The sequence below is a fragment of the Pinus tabuliformis genome, chromosome 4_2, assembly GCF_031772625.1.
Source record: "Pinus tabuliformis cultivar Carrire ecotype Pingquan chromosome 4_2, CPIR1, whole genome shotgun sequence".
NCBI lineage: Eukaryota > Viridiplantae > Streptophyta > Pinopsida > Pinales > Pinaceae > Pinus > Pinus tabuliformis.
Genome location: NC_142304.1, coordinates 1,183,525,645 through 1,183,549,801, shown reverse-complemented (window position 1 = coordinate 1,183,549,801; position 24,157 = coordinate 1,183,525,645). Strand labels below are relative to the sequence as shown.

The following is a 24,157-nucleotide window of genomic DNA, read 5'->3' as shown; positions in this document are numbered from 1 at the left end:
CACATTGTAACAAAGATTGTCTCAATATTGATCTAAATGGATCCAAGGACACTCTCTATGTCTTGGAAACTCGAAAAATCATGCCAACGACCAAAGAAAATCGCATGAGAAAACCTTTCAGAATGGGAAAAAACACTATCGGGAGACAAAAACACGTGAAATTAGTGAAAAAACAGAGTATCGGAGGCGGAACAAATGAATGCACAGTAGCCATCAGATCTAGCCGATCAATGCTCCAGATCTGATCGGCATAGGCAGACAGCAGAGATCGGCGCATAGTACATAACACCTGCGACGGCGATTGGCGGAGTCAACTAGGACCATCGATCAAGCACGCAGATCGATCGCCCATGTTGCATTGCAGGATCGCGATCGGTGATTACAAAGAGCACTTGCAAATGGCCCGGGGCACGAGTGATATGCAATTGCGATCAATCACATCGGAGCAACACCATGGAGCGGGACCGATACACATGTATATGTGCGGTCCGATAAACTAGACTCGATGGTTTTATCAATATTATTCCATAAAATTTGAGATCTCCAGCAAAGCCATTTTTAATGTATTTTTGTGGTTTTAACGCATTTTAAAAATACAAAGGGGCAGGCCATTGTGACATGCGATGGCGACTTATAGGCAAACCCGATAGAGGGATGGACCATATTTAAGGACTTTTTGAAGTCCGAATTGAACTGTGTTTTTGCGGAATTTCATAGTTGTAAATACATTTTCCTGTGTAAAATAGAAAACGACTGTGTTTGGGATTCTAAAGGATTTCAAGGGACCAAGGAACTCTTACGTTGCCAAATAGGTGGCCACCTCCCCTTGAGGCATTATGCAATTATTGGGTAACACCATAAGAGGGATTTGAAGCGAATAGAGACCTGGGAGACAAAAAGCCGAGAAGGAGAAACGTAGCCCATATTAGCTTTAAAGCCACAGACAGAGAGCAAACAGGACATGCAATATTGCAGGCAGTGCCAAGACAGAGCTAGGACAGAGACAGAGAGCATTGAGGGAGTCTGTGTACTCAGAGAGTCTTGAGAGGTTCAAGCAAAGCTCTTGTTGTTGCATCTATTGTGTGTGAGGCTCAAATTGAGCTCACTGTTGTAAAAACTCTATTTTGAAGACATAATAGAGAGGCCACCACTGAAGGCTGGACCAGGAGATGTAGCTTAGGAGTGTTGGGTGAACTCCTCATTAAATTTGTTGTGTTATGTGTTGTCCATTATGTTTTGTTTACTGCTTCATTGTATGTGTATTTCACAATCTTATCGATCTATTGCATAAAATAACATAGACAAATCCATGTATATGAGTCTGTAATACCTTATTAATTGTCTTAGATCTCATTATTAGATCAAGTGGTATCAGAGCTTTAGGTTTACTAAGGTTAGACAAGCTTGTGCTAGATTGGTGAATGATAACTAGGTCAAAGCTCAAATTAGGAGAAGGAGAACTGGTTGAAACTAACCCAGAAATTGGTAGAGTCTATCCTAGGAGGAAAATGGCAGAAGAAAATCCCTTGGAATCAAACTCTCAGTTCATGGACAGTTTCATGACCATGAGAGCCATGGTAGAAGAAATGTATAGAGAATTTAAGAAAGGTTGAAGTGAAGATTCTTCAACCTCCAAACAAGACAAAGGAACAGAAGAATCTCTTATAGATGGCCATTCTGAAGGCAAAGGGAAAGGAAAAGAGGCTCCTCTATCCACACCTCCTGATAGCCCTGAAAATAAAAAGAAGAAAACATCTTTGATTAAATTAGATGTTAAATTTGATTTTCCAATATATGATGGAGAATTAAATGCAGAGAAACTAGATAACTGGATTAGACAGAGTGATGTGTATTGTAGGGTGTAGAGCATTGATTCAAACAGGAGTAAAATTCAACTGGCCAGCCTACACCTTGGAGGAACTGCCTTGGTATGGTGGGAAGGCAGGACACAAGCTGACTTGAAGAAGCATGGTAAAATTCTTTCTTTCTGGAGTGAATTTGTTTTTGCAATTAAAAAACAATTCTATCCACTATTTTATATGCAGCAAGCTATGACGAGTTGGCAAACTCTTCGCCAATTAAAAGGGAAAAGTGTACAAAGCTACACCCAAGAATTTAGAAAAAGAGCTTTGATTCTAGGCATTTCTTTAGACTCACCTGAAACTTTGTTGAAGTATATAGGTGGTCTACACAGCTATTTGAGGCACACCATTCTCCTATTTAACCCTACTAGCATGGATGAGGTATCTTTTCAGGCTACCCATCTAGAGGCTAGAGGCAAGAATGTGAACCTAGAGATTGGGGGATCATCAAAACCCATTGCAAGAAAAAAAAAGGAAAAGAGGAAGCAGAAATGGAAAGAGAGGAAGGAAAATACTGTACAAAAGGCAAAACCTTCATGCACTCACTACAAGAAGCATGGACATGATGATGAACACTGTTGGTCTTTGCATCCGGAGCTGAAACCCAAGAAGTTTGATGGCAAGAAGAAGAAGCTTGATGTTGCCATACAAAAAGATTTGGGGTTAGACTCAGGTGATGAAACAACAATCGCAACCACAGGTATAAAAGGTAAAAATTCTGAAGCATCTACTAGTAATTCTGCACAAACTATTGATAATGAAGAAAATGAGAGGAAAAGACATGAGATTTTTCATATTAGAGTTATTTCCAAGCATCAAAATATTGATACTTTGTTTGATAGTGGCTCACAAGTAAACTTAATTTTTTAAGCAATTGTAAAGAAATTGGGACTACTAACCACACCTCACAAGAAGCCATATCCGTTAGGTGAGGTATGTGATAAAGCAAAGCTACAAGTGACTAGACAATGTAAACTTAGATTTTCTTCTGGGTCAGCATTTGTAGATGAGGTTGACTTAGATAACGTTCCCTTGGATATATGTGGAATTGTTTTAGGAAGTCCTTACTTGTATGATAGAAAATCCATTTTCTATAGAGCTGAAAATAAGTATCAACTCGTTAAAGATGGAATCAAATATATTGTAAGAGCTCATAAACTCAAGAATAATTATACTCTCATAAACTCAGGGCAGATGAAAAGAATTGTAAATTCATGCAAGCAATTTTTACTGATGGTTGTAAAGGAAAAGAAACCTGATAAAACCAATGTATTTGAAGGCTGTGATACTAAACAGCACGCTGATTTAGAAAAATTTGTTTCAGAATATGATATATTATTTCAAGAACCTAAAGGTCTACCACCCAAAAGGGAAATTGTACATGATATTAATTTGCAGCAAGATGCTCCATTGCCTAACATTAGAATGTACAGGTTATCCACTTTAGAGAATGTAGAAATCAAGAAGCAGGTACAGGAGCTGCTCGAGAAAGGGTTCATAAGACCAAGCACATCACCATGTGGATCTCCAATTGTGTTGGTGAGGAAGAAAGATGGTTCGTGGAGGATGTGCATTGATTACCGAGCATTGAATAAAATAACGATCAAGAATCATTATCCCCTTCCTCACATTGATGATCTATTGGATCAATTGAAGGAAGTTGTTTACTTTTCCAAGTTGGAATTGCATAGTGGTTACCATCAGGTCAGAGTAGCAGAGCAAGAGGCATGGAAGATTGCTTTCAAAATAAAGCAAGGGTTGTATGAATGGCTAGTTATGCCTTTTGGCTTAACTAACGCTCCTGCCACTTTCATGAGAGTTATGAATGATGTACTGAGGCCTTTTATTGATGATTTTATAATTGTATAGTTTGATGACATTCTTATTTTTAGTAAAACATGGGAAGAACATTTGAAGCATGTAAGGCAGACTCTAGATGTTTTGAAAAAGGAAAATCTCTATGTTAAATTATCAAAATGTGAATTTGGTAAAATATCTTTGAATTATTTGGGTCATATTGTAGGGGGTGGTGAATTGAAGATAGATCCCTCTAAGGTTGCAATCATTGTAAACTGGCCTAAACTCAAGTCTGCTACAGAAGTTAGGAGCTTCCTAGGAGTAGCACAACATTAGAGAAAGTTTATTGCTAACTTTTCCTTAATTGCAGCTCCCTTACATGCTTTAGTAGGATTGAACAAGGTGTTTCAGTGGGGAGGCAAACAACAGAAAGCCTTTGACACCTTGAAAGAAAAAATTAGTACAACACCAGTACTAGCATTGCCAAATCTTCAACAACCATTTGAGATCGAAAATGATGCCAGTGACTATGCCATGGGAGCAATGTTGATGCAACATGGTAAACCCATATGCTACCATTCTGAGACTTTTAATTCTGCAGTAGTTAATTATCCTACATATGATAAAGAATTGTATGCATTAGTCCAGAGTGTGAAGAAGTGGAAACATTACTTAATGGGAAAAGAAACAATAATACATACTGATCATTACCCACTTCAGTATTTTCACTCACAAACTAAATTGCAGCAATCAAGACACTATAGGTGGATGGGTTTCCTACAACAGTTTCATTTAGTCATCAGATATAAAAAGGGTATACACAATAAAGTTGCAGATATGTTGTCCAGACCAATCATAAATGCATCTACTATACTTAAGCATAACTCAGTAATGCATGAAAGCTATATTGAACAATATGCTCAAGATATAGACTTTAAAGATGTATATGTAGCTTTAAGTAATGGCAAAAAGGTAGAAGAATTGGATTACTATGTTAAGGACCAACTCTTGTATCATTTGGGAAAGTTATGCATTCCACAAACAAAAAGAGTGAACATAATTAGGGAGGCACATACTTCTCTGATATTAGGTCATTTTGGTGTAAGTAAAATAGTTGCACAGCTGCAAAGATACTACTATTGGCCAAGAATGCATGAAACCGTTTCTAGATATGTAAGAGGGTGCACCATGTGTGCTAAAAGTAAGCCCAACAATATAAAACTAGGCTTGTACACTCCACTACCAGTCCCTTCCTGTCCTTGGGAAAGTGTTTCCATGGACTTTGTTGGGGGATTGCCAAAATCTAGAAAGGGACATGACTATTTATATGTTATTGTGGACAGGTTCAGCAAAATGTGTATTTTAATACCCTGTAATAAGCAGATTATAACTGAACAAACAACGAAGGTGTTCTTTCAGCATGTCTAGGTGCATTTTGGGTTACCTACTTCCATAGTATCTGATCGAGACTCCCGATTTGTTGGGAAGTTTTGGTCAAGTTTGTGGGAATTAATGGACACCAGACTGAAGAAAAGCACAATATTTCATCCACAAACAGATGGCCAAATAGAGGTAGTCAACAAGACAGTGATCCAGTTACTTAGGGGTTATTGCAGCAAGCATCCCAAGCTTTGGGATGAAAATTTATGTTATGTGCAGCATGCTTACAACCGTGCTAAACATTCTTCTACATAGAGATCTCCTTTTGAGACCTGTTTTGGTTTAATACCAAGGTCTCCCTTGGATTTTGTCTTTGAAAAAGACATAGTATTTGCTGGACACAGTGATGTGGAAAAAGCAACCAGGTTCATCGAACAGATCCAAGAAATTCACCAGGTAGTGCAGGAACAGCTACAAAAGAGCCAAGCCAGATACAAGGCAAGTCATGATAAACATCAGGTGGAGCACAGCTTCCAAGTTGGTGATCATGTCTGGCTATATATTAGCAACGACAGAAGGCAAGGTGAAGGAAAGAAGCTGGACCCTATAAGGTATGGGCCTTTTAAGGTACTTGAGAAAATTGTTGAGAACGCTTTCCGCCTTGATCTGCCAGCATACATGCGCATTTATTCAGTGGTAAATGCAGAAAACTTAAGACTGTTTGAACCTCCATTAATTGAAGGTCCCGAAGAGCAAAGTCAATTACCTTCCATTGATGATCTGTTTCCTGAATACCTCAATGAGTTGCAAGAAGATACAGTTCTGGATAGGAAGGTGAGGACTACGCATAGAGGGGACGTGGAGTACCTTAGGATCGGGCTCAAAGGTTCAAAATCTAGCAGTGCCAAATGGATAGAGATTGGGCAAGTGAGGCAGCTATATCCTCACTTGAGCGATGCTTGAAAACCAACTTTTGGTGGTCCAAAAGCATTTTTTAGTGGGAAGGCATGATCCAAATGGATCCAAGAATACTCTCTAAGTCTTGGAAACTCGAAAAATCATGCCAACGACCAAAGAAAATCGCATGAGAAAACCTTTCAGAATGGGGAAAAACACTATTAGGAGGAAAAAACACGTGAAATCAGTGAAAAAACAGAGTATCGGAGGCGGAACAAATGAATGCACAATAGCCATCAAATCTGGCCGATCAACGGTCTAGATCTGATCAGCAATCGCAATTGGCATAGGCAGACAACGGAGATCGGCGCAGACTACATAACACCTGCGACAACGATTGGCGGAGTCAACTAGGACCGTCGATCAAGCGCGTAGATCGACGGCCCATGTTGCATCGCAGGATCGCTATCGGTGATTACAAAGAGCACTTGCAAATGGCCCGGGGCATGAGCAAGATGCGATTGTGATCAATCGCATCGGAGCAACACCATGGAGCGGTACCGATACACATGTATATGTGCGGTCCGATAAACCGGAGCCGATGGTTTTATCAATATTATTCCATAAAATTTGAGATCTGCAACAAAGCCATTTTTAATGTATTTTTGTGGTTTTAACGCATTTTAAAAATACAAAGGGGTAGGCCATTGTGACATACGATGGCGACTTACAGGCGGACCCGATAGGGGGATGGACCATATTTAAGGACTTTTTGAAATCCGAATTGAACTATGTTTTGGCGTAATTTCACAGTCGTAAATACATTTTCCTGTGTAAAACAGAAAACGACTGCGTTTGGGATTCTGAAGGATTTCAAGGGACCGAGGCACTCTTACATTGCCAAATAGGTGGCCACCTCCCCTTGAGGCATTATGCAATGATTTTGTAACGCCAGAAGATGGATTCAAAGCGGACAGAGACCCGGGAGACAGAAAGTCGAGAAGGAGAAACGCAGCCCAGATTGGCTTTAATGCCACAGACAGAGAGCAAACATGACAGGCAGTATTGCAGGCAGTGCCGAGACAGAGCTAGGACAGAGATAGAGAGCATTGAGGGAATCTGTGTACTCAAAGAGTCTTGTGAGGTTCAAGCAAAGCTCTTGTTGTTGCATCTGTTGTGTGTGAGGCTCAAATTGAGCTCATTGTTGTAAAAACTTTGTTTTGAAGACATAATAGAGAGGCCACCACTAAAGGCTAGACCAGGAGATGTAGCCTAGGAGTGTTGGGTGAACTCCTCATTAAATTTGTTGTGTTATGTGTTGTCTATTATGTTTTGTTTACTTCTTCATTGTCTGTGTATTTCACAATCTTATCGATCCATTGCATAAAATAACATAGACAAATCCATGCATATGAGTCTGTAATACCTTATTAATTGTCTTAGATCTCATTATCAGATCAAATATGAAAATCAACCATGGTCAACCATCTTCAATTTTGGTAAACCATGGTCAAATGTCGCATTGTGACAATTATTGTCTCAAAATGAAAATCAATCATGGTTAATGATCATCAATTGTCATGGTCACATTGTGACAAAGATTGTCTCATGGTCCAACGTCACATTATCACAACCATGGTCTACCATGGTTGAACTTCGCATTGTGACAAAGCTTGTATATATTAAAATCAACCATGGTCAACCATAGTCAATCATGATCAACCATAGTCCAAAGTCACATTGTGACAAAGATTATTTCAATATGAAAATCAAGCATGATCAACCATGGTCCAACATTGCATTGTGACAAACATGGTCTCAATATGAAAATCAACCATGGTCAACAATGTTTGTTTTAGGGTTTATAATATTTATCTTAGGGTTTATATCCCTTGGGTTTACAATATTAATCCTTTGGATTTTCAGTATTAATCCCTTTTATTAATGCCTTGTGTTTATAATATCAATCCCTTGGGTTTATTAATCTAAGGGTTCATATTCCTAGGGTAGAATATTATGATAGGGTTTATATATTAATCCTAAGGTTTAATATAAATCTCTTGGGTTTATAATCCATTGGGTTTATAATATTAATCATAGGGTTTATATTCCTTGGGTTTAATATTAAGCCTAAGGTTTACAATATTAATCCCTTGGGTTTATGAGTTTTAGGGTTTATATTCCTAGGGATTAATATTATTCCCTTGGGTTTAAAATTATTCTCTTAGGTTTATAATCCATTGAGTTTATAATATTAACCCATTAGGTTTATAAATTCCTAGGGTTTACAATATTAATCCCTAGGGTTTATTAGTTTTAGGAAATGGTCGAACGTGGCATTGTGACAAAGCTTGTCAATCCTAAAATCAACCATGGTCAACCATGGTCCAACGTCACATTATGACAAAGATTCTTTCAATATGAAAATCAATCATGGTCAACCATGGTCCAACATCGCATTGTGAAAAATATTGTCTCAATATGAAAATCAACCATGGTCAACCATGTTTGCTTTAGGGTTTATAATATTTATCTTAGGGTTTATATACCTTGGGTTTACAATATTAATCCTTTCTTTTTATTGATGCCTCGTGTTTATAATATCAATCCCTTGATTTTATTAATCTAAGGGTTCATATTCCTAGGGTAGAATATTATGATAGGGTTTATATATTAATCCTAAGGTTTAATATAAATATCTTGGGTTTATAATATAAATTATTAGGGTTTATTATATTAATCATAAGGTTTATATTCCTAGGGTTTAATATTAAGCCTAGGGTTTACAATATTAATCCCCTGTGTTTGTTAGTTTTAGAGTTTATATTCCTAGGGTTTAAAATTATTTCCTTAAGTTTATAATAGTAATCCCTTAGGTTTATAAATTTCTAGGGTTTACATTCGTAGAGTTTAATATTAAGCCTAGGGTTTACAATATTAATCCCTTTAGTTTATTAGTTTTAGGAAATGGTCGAACATCACATTTTGACAAAGCTTGTCAATATTAAAATCAACCATGGTCAACCATGGTCCAACGTCACATTGTGACAAATATTCTTTCAACATGAAAATTAATCATGGTCAACCATGGTCCAACATCACATTGTGAAAAATATTGTCTCAATATGAAAATCAACCATGGTCAAGAATGTTTGTTTTAGGGTTTATAGTATTTATCGTGGGGTTTATATACCTTGGGTTTACAATATTAATCGTTGTATTTTTAGTATTAACCCCTCTTTTTTATTAATGCCTTGTGTTTATAATATCAATCCCTTGGGTTTATTAATCTAAGGGTCGCATTCCTAGGGTATAATATTATGATATTGTTTACATATTAATCCTAAGGTTTAATATAAATCCCTTAGGTTTATAATATAAATTCTTAGGGTTTATAATACTAATCATAAGGTTTATATTCCTAGGGTTTAATATTATTCCCTTGGGTTTAAAAGTATTCCCTTAGGTTTATAATATTAATCCGTTGGATTTAAAATTATTCCCTTAGGTTTATATTATTAATCCCTTAGGTTTATAAATTCGTTGGATTTATAGTATTAATCTCTTGGGTTTATAATATTTATTGTAAGGTTTATAATATTAATTTTAGGGTTTATATTCCTAGGATTTAATATTAATCACAGGCTCTAATGTTATTCCATTGGGTTTATAATCCCTTTGGTTTTTAATATTAATCCAATGAGTTTATTAATCTCTTGGATTTATAATATTGATCCTAAGGTTTCTAATATTAATCATAGGGTTTATATTCTAAGGGTTTAATATTAAACCTATGGTTTATAATATTAATCTTAGGGTTTAATATTAATCCCTTTAGTTTTTAATCCCTTGGGTTTATAATATTAATCTTAGGGTTTAATATTAATCCCTTTAGTTTTTAATCCCTTTGGTTTATAATATTAATCCGTTCGGTTGATCAATATTAGTGTTTATGTTCATAGGATTTAATATTAAACCTAAGATTTAATGTTATGTCAACTGTGGTCCAATGTCGCATTGTGGCAAATATTGTTAATATTAAAACCGACCATGGTAAATCATGGTCAACTATGGTCCAACGTCACATTGTGACAATGATTCTTTCAATATGAAAATGAGTCATGGTCAACCATGGTCCAACATTACATTGTGACAAATATTGTCTCAATATGAAAATCAATCATGGTCAACCATGTTTGTTTTAGGGTTTATAATATTTACCTTAAGGTTTATATACCTTGGGTTTACAATATTAATCCTTTGGGTTTTTCAGTTTTTAGTATTAATCCCTTATTTTTATTAGTGCCTTGGGTTTATAATATCAATCCCTTGGGTTTATTAATCTAAGGGTTCATATTCTTATGGTATAATATTATGATAGGGTTTATATATTAATCCTAAGGTTTAATATAAATCCCTTGGGTTTATAATCCATTGGGTTTATAATATAAATTCTTTGGGTTTATAATATTAATCATAGGGTTTAATATTAAGCCTAGGGTTTACAATATTAATCCCTTGGGTATATTGGTTTTAGGGTTTATATTTCTAGGGTTTAATATTCATCCTAGGGTTTATAATATTAATCCCTTGGGTTTATAATATTAATCCCTTAGGTTTATAAATTCTTTGGATTTATAGTATTAATCACTTGGGTTTATAATATTGATCCTAAGGTTTATAATATTAATCTTAGAGTTTATATTCCCAAGGTTTAATATTAATCCTAGGCTCTAATGTTATTCTATTGGGTTTATAATCCCTCTGGTTTTTAATATTAATCCAATGTGTTTATTAATCTCTTAGGTTTATAATATTGATCCTAGGGTTTCTAATACTAATTATATTGTGAAGGTTCTGTGAGGCCAAGAGGTAACTCCTCAAATGAATTATGTTTATTCATTAAGATTATTCATGGTTATATACATGAGGGAGTGACTCTTGGGCTTCACCTCCTCATGACTCTTCATTTTCCATTATTTACTATTTACATTATTTACAAGTGTTCACCCAATCCCAATGATTAGGTGTGAACATTTCCCCCCTTAATCTGAATGGATGTTGGTGAGTCCAAGCATCGCTCTGAATCTTTCAAAATTTTATCTTCCAAGAGCTTTGGTGAAGATGTTTGCAATTTGCTCAATAGTGGAACAATGGCATAGATGGATTGTCTTGGCCTCAACATGATGTCGAATCATATGGTATTTTTTATTGATGTGGTTCGTTCGATCATGGAACTTTGGGTTCTTGTCCAACCTTATTGTAGAGGTGTTGTTAATAATGAGTGGAGTTGAATGTACTTGTTTTACCTACAAATCTTCTAGAATTTTCCTGAGCCATATAATTTCTTTTGTTGCCTCAGTTGCTGCCACATATTCTGCCTCTGTTGTGGAATCTACTGGAACTAATTGTTTGCGTGATCTCTAGGAGTCTTGATCCAAGACTCATAGCATAACTTGAAGTAGATACCCTAGTTTCTTTGTCCTCACCAAAGTCTGAATCAAAGTATCCAATCAAGATGAAGTCGCCCACCTGTGTATACTTGAGTCCAAAGTCTTGGGTTCCCTTCAAGTACTTTAGAACTCTTTTTGTAGTAGACCAATGTCCCTCACAAGGCTTTTGCATAAACTTGGAGAGGATTCCAACAACAAACGAAATGCTTGGTCTGGTAGTAGTCAGGTAGCTGAGACTTCCTACAAGTTGTCTATACTTTATTGCATCCTCAAATTTTTTCTCTTCAATGGATGTGAGCTTTAAGTTTTCTTCCATTTGAGTAGTCAGAGGATTGTACTCAACCATGCCACACTTGTTTAGAAGATCTCCAATGTACTTCTTTTGAGAGAGGAATATAGACTTTAGATGTTGAGTTACTTCAAGACTAAGATGGTAGTGAACATAGCCCAAGTCAGTGATTTCAAAACCTTTCCTCAATTAATTTTCTACGGATGCAATGTAGCTCTAATTGTTCCCTGTCATCAAAATATCATCTACATATACCAAAAGATATACAACTATTTTCGCAACTTTCTTGACAAACGAAGTTGCATCATTAAGATCATAATATTTGAAGTTGAGTTTCAGAAGATGCTCAGTTAAATTTTCATACCAGGCTCGCGTTGCTTGCTTGAGGCCATACAAGGATTTTACAAGTTTGCATACTTTATGTTCATGTCCCTTCACAACAAATCCTTCTGGCTGGGACATAAAAACATTTTGTTTCAGATCTCCATTCAAAAAAGCAGTTTTTACATCCATTTGATGGACTTTCCAACCATTTTGAGCTGCTAAGGCAAAGAGTATCCGAATGGTAGCCCATTTTTCTATGGGGGAAAAGTCTCCTCATAATCAATCCCTTCCTTATGTGCAAAACCTTTTTCCACAAGCCTGGCTTTGTTCTTGTCAAGTGAGCCATCAGCTTTATGCTTGTTCTTGTAGACCCACTTGCATCCAATTGGTTTGGTTCTCAATGGAGGATCAACCGAATTCCAAGTGCCATTCTTTATGAAGGCATCATACTCCTTTTACATTGCTTCTTTCCATTCATCATAAGAAGTGGCTTCTTTGAAGGAAGTTGGTTCAAAATCTGTAGACAAATTCAGTTCACAATCATAAGAAACATCCATATCAATAGGTGAATCAGAATCATCTACATCACCTCCATTTTGCATGGTTGAATTTCTTGTTCCTGTCTTTCCAACCTCATCAGGATGAACACTTTCAAGTGTCTTTGTCAGCCACTTTGGGGGACCTTTCTGAGATGGTCCAGGCTACGCAGTTGACAGAGTTGGGACTGAATCAAGATTGAGTCTCCCAATTATGTCAATCACATCACTCAAAGTATCATCAGTGGTTGGAGTTTCATGTGGGGGAGAGAGTGCTTCAGAAGAAGATTCCACATATTGATCCAGTATAGGAATCCCCCCCTTCAAGATTTGGAATCTGATTATCAAATTCCTGAAATAATTTTTCATGTCCGAATCTATCCAAACGATCAAGTTTTCACTCAATAACATTGTAAGCTTTGGGAGATTCAAGAAAGATTACATCTCTAGATACAACAAACCTTTTATTAACTTCATCATAGAGATGGTATGCTTTGGAGGTATTTGAATACCCCAAGAAGATACACTTACGACTCCTTGAACCAAGTTTGTTTCTATGTACCTTTGGTATCAAGGCATAACAGGTAGAACCAAATACCCTGAGATACTTTACCGAAGGAATGTGGCCATACCACATTTCTTAAGGAGTCTTGTTTCTAATAGCATTAGATGGACATCTATTCATTAATTCTCGGGTTATGGTGCGTTCAGGCCACAATGGACAGTGAAAATATAATACAACAGTTATTAAAAAAAGACCATAGGGACAATATGACAGAGATCGTAGAGAGCGGAAGAGAATAGAGGGGCAAAATATGGTAGAAAACTGATCCCATGAGTTACACAAAAGCTAATTTTAGGAGTTGGCTCTGATACCATGTTAGGCGAGGAGGTAACTCATCAAATGAATTATGTGTGTTCATTAAGATTACTCATGGTTATATACATGAGGGAGTGACTCTTGGGCTTCACCTCCCGATGACTCTTCATTTTCCATAATTTACTATTTACATTATTTACAAGTGTTCACACAATCCCAATGATTAGGTGTCAACAAGTTCAATATTAATCTATGGATTATAATATTAATCTTAGGGTTTAATATTAATCCTTTTAGTATAAAATACATTTGGTTTATACTATTAATCCCTTAGGTTTATTAATATTAGGGTTTATGTTCCTAGGATTTAATATTAATCCTAAGTTTTAATGTTATTCCTTTGTATTTAAAATTCTTTGGGTTTTTAATATTAATCCCTTAGGGTTTTAATATTAATGCCTTGTGTTTATAATATCAATCCCTTGGGTTTATTTATCTAATGGTTCATATTCCTAGGGTAGAATATTATTATAGGGTTTATATATTAATCCTAAGGTTTCATATAAATCCCTTAGGTTTATAATCCATTGGGTTTATAATATAAATTCTTAGGGTTTACAATATTAATCATATGGTTTATATTCCTAGGGTTTATAATATTAATCCCTTGGGTTTAAAAATTATTCCCCTTGGTTTATAATCCATTGAGTTTATAATATTAATCATAGGCTCTAATGTTATTCCCTTGGGTTTATAATCACCTGGGTTTTTAATATTAATCCAATGGATTTATTAATCTCTTAGGTTTATAATACTGATTCTAGTGTCTCCAATATTAATCATAAGGTTTATATTCTAAGGGTTTAATAAAAAGCCTATGGTTTATAATATTAATCTTAGGGTTTAATATTAATCCCTTTAGTTTATAGCCCCTTGGGTTTATAATATTAATCCCTTCGGTTTATTAATTCTAGTGTTTATGTTCCTAGGATTTAATATTAAACCTAAGATTTAATGTTATGTCAACCATGGTCCAACATCGCATTGTGACAAATATTGTCAATATTAAAACCAACCATGGTCAATCATGGTCCAACGTCACATTGTGACAATGATTCTTTCAATATGAAAATCAATCATGATCAACCATGGTCCAAAATTGCATTGTGACAAATATTGTGTCAATATGAAAATCAATCATGGTCAACCATGCTTGTTTTAGGGTTTATAATATTTACCTTAAGGTTTATATACCTTGTTTTTATTAGTGCCTTGGGTTTATAATATCAATCCCTATGGTTTATTAATCTGAAGGTTCATATTCTTATGGTATAGTATTATGATAGGGTTTATATATTAATCCTAAGGTTTAATATAAATCCCTTGGGTTTATAATTTGTAATATTAATCTCTTGGATTTATAACTTCTAATATTAGGGTTTATAATATTAATCCCTTCAATTTATAATGCTAATAATTAGTTGGGTTCATTAATCCCTTGGGTTTTTAATCCCTAGGGTTTATAATATTAATCCCTTGGGTTTATAATGTTAATCCCTTGGGTTTATTGATTGCATGTGTTCATGATCCCCAAAGTTTATAATATTAATCCTTGGGTTTATTAATCCCTTAAACTTTTAATATTAACCCATTGGGTTTTAAATATGTTTGGCTTTTAATATGAATAATCCATTGGGTTTATTAATCCATTTGTTTTATAATATTCATCTTTGGGTTTATAGTATCAATCCATTTGGTTTATAATATTTATCCCTTTTACGAACAATAATTATAGTAATTATTGATAATAAATATTTAATATTTAATAATCCATTGGGTTTAAAAATTATTCCCCTTGTTTTATAATCCATTGAGTTTATAATATTAATCCCTTGGGTTTATTAGTTTTAGGGTTTATATTCCTAGGGTTTAATATTATCCCTTTGGGTTTAAACTTATTCCCTTAGGTTTATAATATTAATCCCATGGGCTTAAAATTATTGCCTTAGGTTTATAATATTAATTCCTTGGGTTTAAAATTATTCCCCTCGGATTATAATCAATTGAGTTTATAATATTAATCCCTTAGGTTTATAAATTCCTTAGATTTATAGTATGAATCTCTTGGGTTTATAATATTAATCCTAATGTTTATAATATTAATCTTATGGTTTATATTCCTAGGATTTAATATTAATCGTAGGCTCTAATGTTATTCCCTTAGGTTTATAATCCCCTGGGTTTTTAATATTAATCCAATGGATTTATTAATCTCTTAGGTTTATAATACTGATACTAGTGTCTCCAATATTAATCATAGGGTTTATATTCTAAGGGTTTAATATTAAGACTATGGTTTATAATATTAATCTTAGGGTTTAATATTAATCCCTTTAGTTTATAGCCCCTTGGATTTATAATATTAATCCCTTCGGTTTATAATACTAATCCGTTGGGTTTATAATATTAATATCTTTATTTTATTAATCCCTTTGATTTATAATGCTAATAGTTAGTTGGGTTCATTAATCCCTTGGGTTTATAATGTTAATCCCTTAGGTTTATTGATCGCTTGTGTTCATAATCCCCAAAGTTTATAATATTAATCCTTGGTTTTATTAATACCTTAAGCTTTTAATATTAATCCATTGGGTTTTAAATATGTTTAGTTTTTAATATGAATAATCCCTTGGGTTTATTAATCCTTTTGTTCTATAATATTCATCTTTGGGTTTATAGTATCAATCCATTTGGTTTATAATATTTATCCCTTTTACGAACAATAATTATAGTAATTATTGATAATAAATATTTAATATTTAATAATTAATAATTATTAATATTAATTTTAGGATTATTCATTTTTAATATCAATATTTATATTATTATTTATTTATAATTATAAATATTTATATTTATATTTAGGTGATTAACACCAATGTCATATTATCTCATTTATAAAATTAATTCCTTCGGTTTATAATTTTAAGGTTTATAATCGTAGGGTTTATAATACTAATCTTGGGTCTAACACGAAGAATATAAGGTCCCTAACATAGATGGCTTTACGCTATGGTCTACTTGGAACAAGCGATCCTCCCGTAGAGGCATTGGGGGAATAGCTTGTTACATTAAGAAGAACATCTCCCCCCATGCTAGGATTTATAAAAATGACCCTTACAACCAATATAGTTGGATAGAGATCACTGATATTAATAATAAAAAGACCTACATAGCAATATGTTATTTCCCCCCATCAATTCTAACTTCTATAAGAAGAAGAATCTAGATAAAAATAGTCCTTACAATGGTTTGGAGAATGATATTTCTAGCCTAAGGAATGAAGGTAATATCCTTTTAATAGGTGACTTTAATGCTCGAACTTCAAGCAAGCAAGCTATTATTCTAAGCAATCATTCCAACCCTAATCCTCTTTATTTAGATGAAGACCCTACTATGGCTAGTAGGTACAAAAGGAGCTCTGAAGACCTCGGGGGGAATCTATTTGGGTCAGAGCTAGTCAAGCTCTGTAGTGCTCAGGATCTCATAATTTGCAACGGTCTAAAGAAGTAGCCCAACTCTACCAAGATGACCTGCATCCATGGGCTTGGTAGCAGTGTGATAGACGATGTTATTTCCGATCTCCCTTTATACAATGAAATAATAAATTTTGACATCTTAAACGACCACGAACCTGACTCTGATCATAGGCCTTTACTTATAACTCTCAATTTTATCATGCATAGAGATTCCATAGAAAATAATCCTTATAGCCAAAAGAACTTAATTTTTGATAGAAATAAAAACGATCTCTTTCTAAATGAATTAAAAACTAATTTGCTTCCTTTATCTAGTATAGACAACATAGAAGATCTCTATCATAATTTTACTACAACCCTCTCATATTCTATTAACAAGTTCTCAATTGAAGTTTCAAATAATAAAAGAAATAGCAAAACTAACCCATGGTATGACAAAGATTGTAAAAGTGCGAGGAGAGCAATTAAGGAAGTTGTTGATGAATCTCTTAAAATGGGCAAGATAAAAATATACAAAGCCCTAACTAAAAGGAAAAAGAGGCAATACATTCGTAAAAGACAAGAGAATCTCTTACACCTCTCTAAGGTAGCTCCTAAGAAATTTTGGAGGCAGATTCTGACTAGTAAAACTAAAGATAATAATAAAATTGCTCTACACGATTGGAATTCCTATCTTAAAAAGCTTTATGAATCTCCAAATGTCATGGATAACTTTGAAACCCTGCCCACAACGAAAGAAGTTTTCTCTCTAGAAGACATTGATTTTGGGGTTAAACGCCTGGCTAATGGGAAAACTAAGGACATTGAAGGTTACCAAGCGGAAATCTTAAAAATTGGAGGCCCTGTCCTCATCCGCCACATCCACAAGCTTTTCAATCAAGTAGCCAAGCAAGGGTTCCCTAAGCTATGGACTAAGAGCCTCATTATCCCTATTTTTAAAAGTGGGGATACAAATAACCCCTCTAATTATCGAACAATTATGATTAGCCCTCTCTTAGCTAAGTTATATGGTAGTATTTTGGAAAAGAAGTTGAGCATATGGCTTGAAAGTGAAGGTAAGCGGGCTAAAGGCCAAGCGGGTTTTAGAAGGCATCACTCAACAATAAACCACCTCGTTACGCTTAGGATCATTGTGGAGGAATGTCGTAATGATAAATCCAATCTCTTTTGTTGCTTTGTGGACTTTAGAAAGGCTTTCGATATGGTTCCTAGAAACAACCTTTGGAAAAGATTAGAAGAGCTAAAGGTTCCTTTTGAGTTGAGAGCTGTCGCTATAAGGTTATACGAGAATGCAATTTCCAAGTTAAAGAGCAATGAGGGGTGGTCGAAAGATATTAAGTGTAATATCGGAGTTAAACAAGGTTGCCCCTTCTCCCCTACCCTATTTGGCATTTACATTGACAAGCTCGAAGGTTATTTAGAGGAAGCAGGATGTGTTGGCACGATCTTAGCTGGGATAGTCGTCATCCTTCTTCTCTATGCTGACGATATTGTTCTCCTCGCAAGGTGTCCATCTGATCTTGATAAGCAACTTAGGCTTCTTAAGGATTTCTGCTCTACCATGGGTATGACTGTTAACACTGACAAAACAAAAGTTATGATTATCAAATCCAAGAAGGACACCTACGCTAATTTTATGTATGACAATAATAACTTGGAGGAAGTGTATTCTTACAAGTACCTAGGAGTTGATATTCATCACAAGCTCCATTGGAACTATTGCATTGAGAAACGGACTAATGGGGGGTGGAAAGCTTACTTTGGTCTTGAAAATAATTGTAAAACGGCAAACCTCATAATGTGGGATAAAAAGAAGTTCCTCTTTGAAACTTTAGTCACTCCTGTTATCTTATATGGATGTGAGGTTTGGGGTTGCAGCATCTCTAGAGAATCCTGGAGAAAGATTGAGCAAATCTAGAAGCGCTTTATAACGTATAACCTGAAAATTAAAAGCAATACACCCTATCCTATTCTCCTTATAGAAGTAGGCCTTTCCCCTATTGAGAGCCTAGCCATGACTAGGCTTCTGTTGTACAAGCCCAAGCTCAATAACATAGGAGATCACAGGCTTCCTAAGCTAGCTTTAAATTCTAGCCAAAACCACCTAAGGCTGAAACGGGGGTGGCATAAAGGCATGAGGGTCTAGTTAAACCATTGGGAGATCAACGAGAATGATGCATTGCAAAACATTAATAACATTAAAAATATTGTTACTTCCAAGTTCAAAGAAAAAATGTGGTGTGAGAAAGATTTAGTAGCTAAAGGAAAATTAAGTTATTATAAGAAGGTCATCAACCCCACCCTAGAAGATCAAAAGTATCTCTTTATTTTAACTAGCTCAAAGAAGAAAATTAATATAGCAAAGATTAGAACGAAGTCTCATGAGCTCCATAGTGAAACAAGTCGTTGGAGAGTTCCTAAAACACCATGGATGGAAAGGATCTGCCATCTCTCCGAGAATAGGAACATCGAGGATGAAAACCACTTCCTCTTAGAGTGCCCCGTGTACAACAACATTAGATCTCAGTTTCATAATCTTTGTCGCAATACTGACCTCCCTAGCCTTTTACGATGTCAAAATTATAGTGAGCTTGGGAGGCTTCTCTCCAAGCTTTTTGAGCATAGGAATAAAATCTTAAATCAAACTAAATAATTTGTTTCTTTAGGTCCGATAGACCAAAGTTTGGTCTCAGTGGACGTTAACTATCATCATCATCATCATTAATTCAGGTTTATTTCCCCTTGGGTTTATAACATTAATCCCTTGAGTTTATAATATTGGGTTTTTTAATATTGGATTTATAATATCGCATCTAGTGTAAGGGTTTCAAATGTTGGATTTTTAATATTAGGGTTTATAATATTGAATTTTATAATTTTAGGGTTTATAATATTAATCCCTTAAGTTTATTAATCTATTGGATTTACTAATCCTAAAAGTTTATAATATTTATCCCTTGAGTTTATAACATGTCTATTATTCCCAAGGGCTTATTTTTTATTAATCTTAAGGTTTAATATTCTCTTAAGGCTTATAATCATTGGGTTTATATATTAATCCCTTGGATTTCATATATTAATCTCTTAGGTTTATAATCTTAAGGTTTATAATTTTAGGGTTTATAATATTAATCCTAGGGTTTTTAATCTCTTGGATTTATAATATTAATGCTAAAGTTTATAATGATTTGTGCTTACAATATAAATCTTAGGGTTTAATATTGTTCCCTTGGGTTTATAATATTAATCCCTTGAGTTTATAATATTATTGGACAATTAATCTCTACTAATATAATTAATATTATTAATATACTATATTATTTATATATGGGTCAATATTATTAACATTGTGATTATAATCTAAGTATATATAAAGAATATTGATAGTTATATTAATATGTTAATAAATGTATATTAATCATTAGGATAATGGTGAGAAATAAATAAGTACTATTAGTAATAATTGTATACTATTATTATATTAGGTTAATTTTGTTATTGTTAAATATATAAATGTTTATATATATAAATATATAAAGGTTGTTATTATTTTTATTTATATAGTTTTTAACAAGTATGAATAGTCATTTTCTAATAAGCAAATTAACACTATACCTCTAATAATTATTAATGTGATTGATAAATGTCTACTTCTAATTGATTTTTCAAAAAGACTATAAAATTACTTCTAATTGATTTTCCTAGAAAGCAATCTTTTTGCTCACTAATTAACCTGACTTCGGTCTTTCTTTTTTAAAATAAATTAACAGAACTGATGATCTCCACAAGACTTCGAGAATGCTTTTTAATTTATTCAAACTGCAAAAAGATGACAAGATTTAGTAATTAATCCGAGTGAGTGCGGTCTTTCTTTTTGAAAATGAGAATGCTTTTTCGTTTAGTCAAACTTCAAACAGACGGAAAGATTTAATTAATGTGAGTGCGGCCTTTCTTTTTTATTTGTGATATTCTTTCTTTTTTATTAGTGAGTGCGGTATTTTATTAGTGAGTGCGGTATTTACCATCATTGTTTATAAGTCAGTGCCTACTTTATTCAAACTTCCACACAAAACTGGGTATTTACCATCATTGTTGATCCATAAATTCGACGGACTGGACGATTTCGAGACAACTTTATTCCAAGTTCGAATTTCTATGAATTCTAAATTCAAAGTTACAAATGTATCTATGCCTCTATATAAACAATCACAATTTGGTTCTCTGAAGAAGCATTGTCATTGTTGTGCGTGTTTCAGAGAAGGAAATGATGGATACCTGTTACGTCCCTTCTCTTTTCTGGTGCTGCCACCTACTCCTCTTTTATTCCATTCTCTTTCTCAATCCTCCTCTTGTCTTTTCCACACCCATCGCCCATTTCCCTCACCATCCTCCTCGTCCTAATCAGCTAAGTGGCAGCGTTCCTTCATCCCTCTTCAATTGTACCAAGTTACAATTGATTGACTTATCAGCGAATCAGCTCAGCGGAATAGTGCCTATGGAGTTGGGTAAATTGACACATCTCCGGGTGCTTGACTTGGGCGGCAACACCACGAGATGCCCCATTCTTACTGCTCTTAGTAACATTTCCGATCTACAAGGTGTAGACTTATCGGAGAATAACTTCACTGGGCAATTGCCGTTTTCTATAGGCCACCTCTCTACAAAACTCTACTACTTAGACTTGGGTATCAACGAATTAGCTGGAGAAATACCTCCTGCTATTGGAAATTTAAGTAGCTTAACATTCCTTAGTTTAAAAGGTAATTCTTTTACAGGGTCAATCCCATCTTCAGTTAGTATGCTTCAGAAGTTGGAGAGGTTATATATGGATTCCAATAATTTACAAGGGAACATCCCAATGGAAATTGGTCAGCTAAAAGGTTTAGGTCTCTTATATATTTTTGGAAATAATTTGTCTGGAAAAATCCCTGATTCTATGGCTAACCTCCAACAATTAAGATATTTAGATCTTAATCATAACCAGTTATCAGGAAACATACCTGCAAGTTTAGGGAAATGTGTGAACTTACTACTGCTAGATCTATCATACAAGCAGCTTAGTGGGCACATACCTGAAGAGCTTGCAGGCCTTGCAAATTTAGCCTTCTATTTCAACTTGTCAAACAATTTATTAAGTGGCCATGTACCTTTAGAACTGGGAAAGTTCGATAAGCTTCAAGCCATAGATATTTCGGCAAATCAAATAACTGGCTATATTCCAAGTATCGTTGGAAGCTGCAAAGAAGTAGCATATCTGAATCTTTCTTACAATGCACTTGAAGGTCCAATTCCAGTGTCAATCAGTGAACTTCTAAGTCTGCAAGACCTAGATCTCTCCTCCAACAATTTGTCAGGTGGAATACCTATATCACTAGCAAATCTCACAATGCTCCAGCACTTGAATTTTTCTTTTAACAAGTTGTCAGGTGAAGTCCCTAAAGAAGGAGTTTTCAAAAAGATTGGCGCCACAGCATTTATGGGAAATCTTGGTCTATGTGGACCTTGGGTAAATCTACCACCTTGCTATGCTCATAAACATAAAAGTGTTTTGAATCTCAAAAGAGTTATCATACCGGTTGTTGTTGTAGCAATTGTTGTGTTGTGTTTGTTTCTTGCAATATTGTGGAGAAAGAATTGTAGGAGAAATATTCAGAGAGAGACTGGTCCATCATTAAATGTGGGGCATCGAAGAATCTCCTATGCAGAGCTCGTCATTGCAACAAATGAATTTAGTGATGCAAACTTGTTAGGAATTGGTAGTTTTGGAAAAGTGTACAAAGGGATTTTGAATGACGGCACAATGGTTGCTGTCAAGCTTCTCAATCTACAAAATGAAGGGGCTCAAAAGAGTTTTGATAGAGAATGCAAAGTTTTGGGTAGAGTTAGACACCGGAATTTGATTCGGCTCATAACTTGCTATTCAGATCTCCAAATCAAAGCTTTGATATTTCCATTAATGCCAAAAGGAAGCCTAGAAAAGTGGTTATATCCCGATGATGGAGAACAAAGCTGTTTGAATTTGATTCAAAGGTTGAATATAGTAATAGATATCGCCCAAGGCATGACATATCTCCATCATCATTGCTTTGTGCAAGTGATTCATTGTGATTTGAAACCCAACAATGTATTGTTGGGTGAAGATATGACTGCATATTTAATAGACTTTGGCATTGCTACTATATGTTTTGCAAAAAATGAAGATGGAGCTCTCACTTCCACAAATGCACTCAAAGGATCTACTGCGTACATTCCTCCAGGTATTATTTAAACTATATCCCATATGAAGCAATCTTATGATTTTCTTATGTTTACTTAAAATTTTCAATTAAATTAAAAAACTTAAGATGAGGATCTATGAATGCAGAATACGGAGTGGGAGGACAAGTTACAACCAAAGGTGACGTTTATAGCTATGGAATAGTGCTATTGGAAATGCTCACTAGAAAGAAGCCCACCCATGACATGTTTGTAGAAGGAATGCCATTGCACAAATGGGTGGGTAGTAGTTTTCCAAACCAAGTACAAGAAGTGGTGGACATGGGTCTATTAACGAGGACTAGTAGATGCATTGAAGAAGATAAAGATCTTAATTGTCTCAGTGCACTGACAAATGTGGGTTTGCTTTGCACAAATGAATCTCCTCAAGGACGGCCTACAATGATGGGCATTCTAGGCACATTGCAAAACATCAAAGACACTTTTTTGAGCACTACTTCCATTCCCAAATTCCAATCAAATCTAACACATTTGTTGGGTAGTACAAGTGCTACTATCAACAACATTTGTGAAGGTCAAAGTTCTTCCACATCTTAGTCTATTGTAACAAAGTAGTGGTTATATGCTTCTTTGTACATAAATCTTTGTTGTTGATTGCATATAAATATTTTATAATTGACTGCATGTAAATGTGAACAATAGAGTTATATCTACTCATGAGTGGTGTTTTGGAAATGTATTTATGATTATAATTTATTATTCTATCTTTAAAAAACAATTATATTCAATATCCTTTACATCTATATAAATGTGTGACACTCTTCTGGTACTAAATACGAGAAGAATTTTGTATTTGTTATGTTTTTTAGTTTTTATACCACTCTTTATGAGTAAAGATAGAAAAGTCTATCTTTCACTTTTAAAACATGTCATAACCAACATAAAAAATGATACTACGATTTAATTTAAAGGAACCAGAAAAGTTAATTAACCCACATCTTTGACAATTCAGACGAGCTTTAACTTGAAGTAAACATAGTTCAC

The 24,157-nt window shown here is 34.6% G+C and overlaps 1 protein-coding gene across 1 annotated transcript; it reads left to right on the top strand.

Moving 5' to 3' along the window:
• The first annotated feature begins 21,392 nt into the window (after positions 1-21,392).
• On the top strand, positions 21,393-23,806 carry LOC149173900 (putative LRR receptor-like serine/threonine-protein kinase At3g47570). The gene is made up of 2 exons (XM_089426867.1): positions 21,393-23,154; positions 23,262-23,806. Exons 1-2 carry the CDS (start codon positions 21,393-21,395, stop codon positions 23,708-23,710), a joined length of 2,211 nt encoding a protein of 736 aa, XP_089282993.1. The 3' UTR covers positions 23,711-23,806.
• The last annotated feature ends 351 nt before the right edge of the window (positions 23,807-24,157 follow it).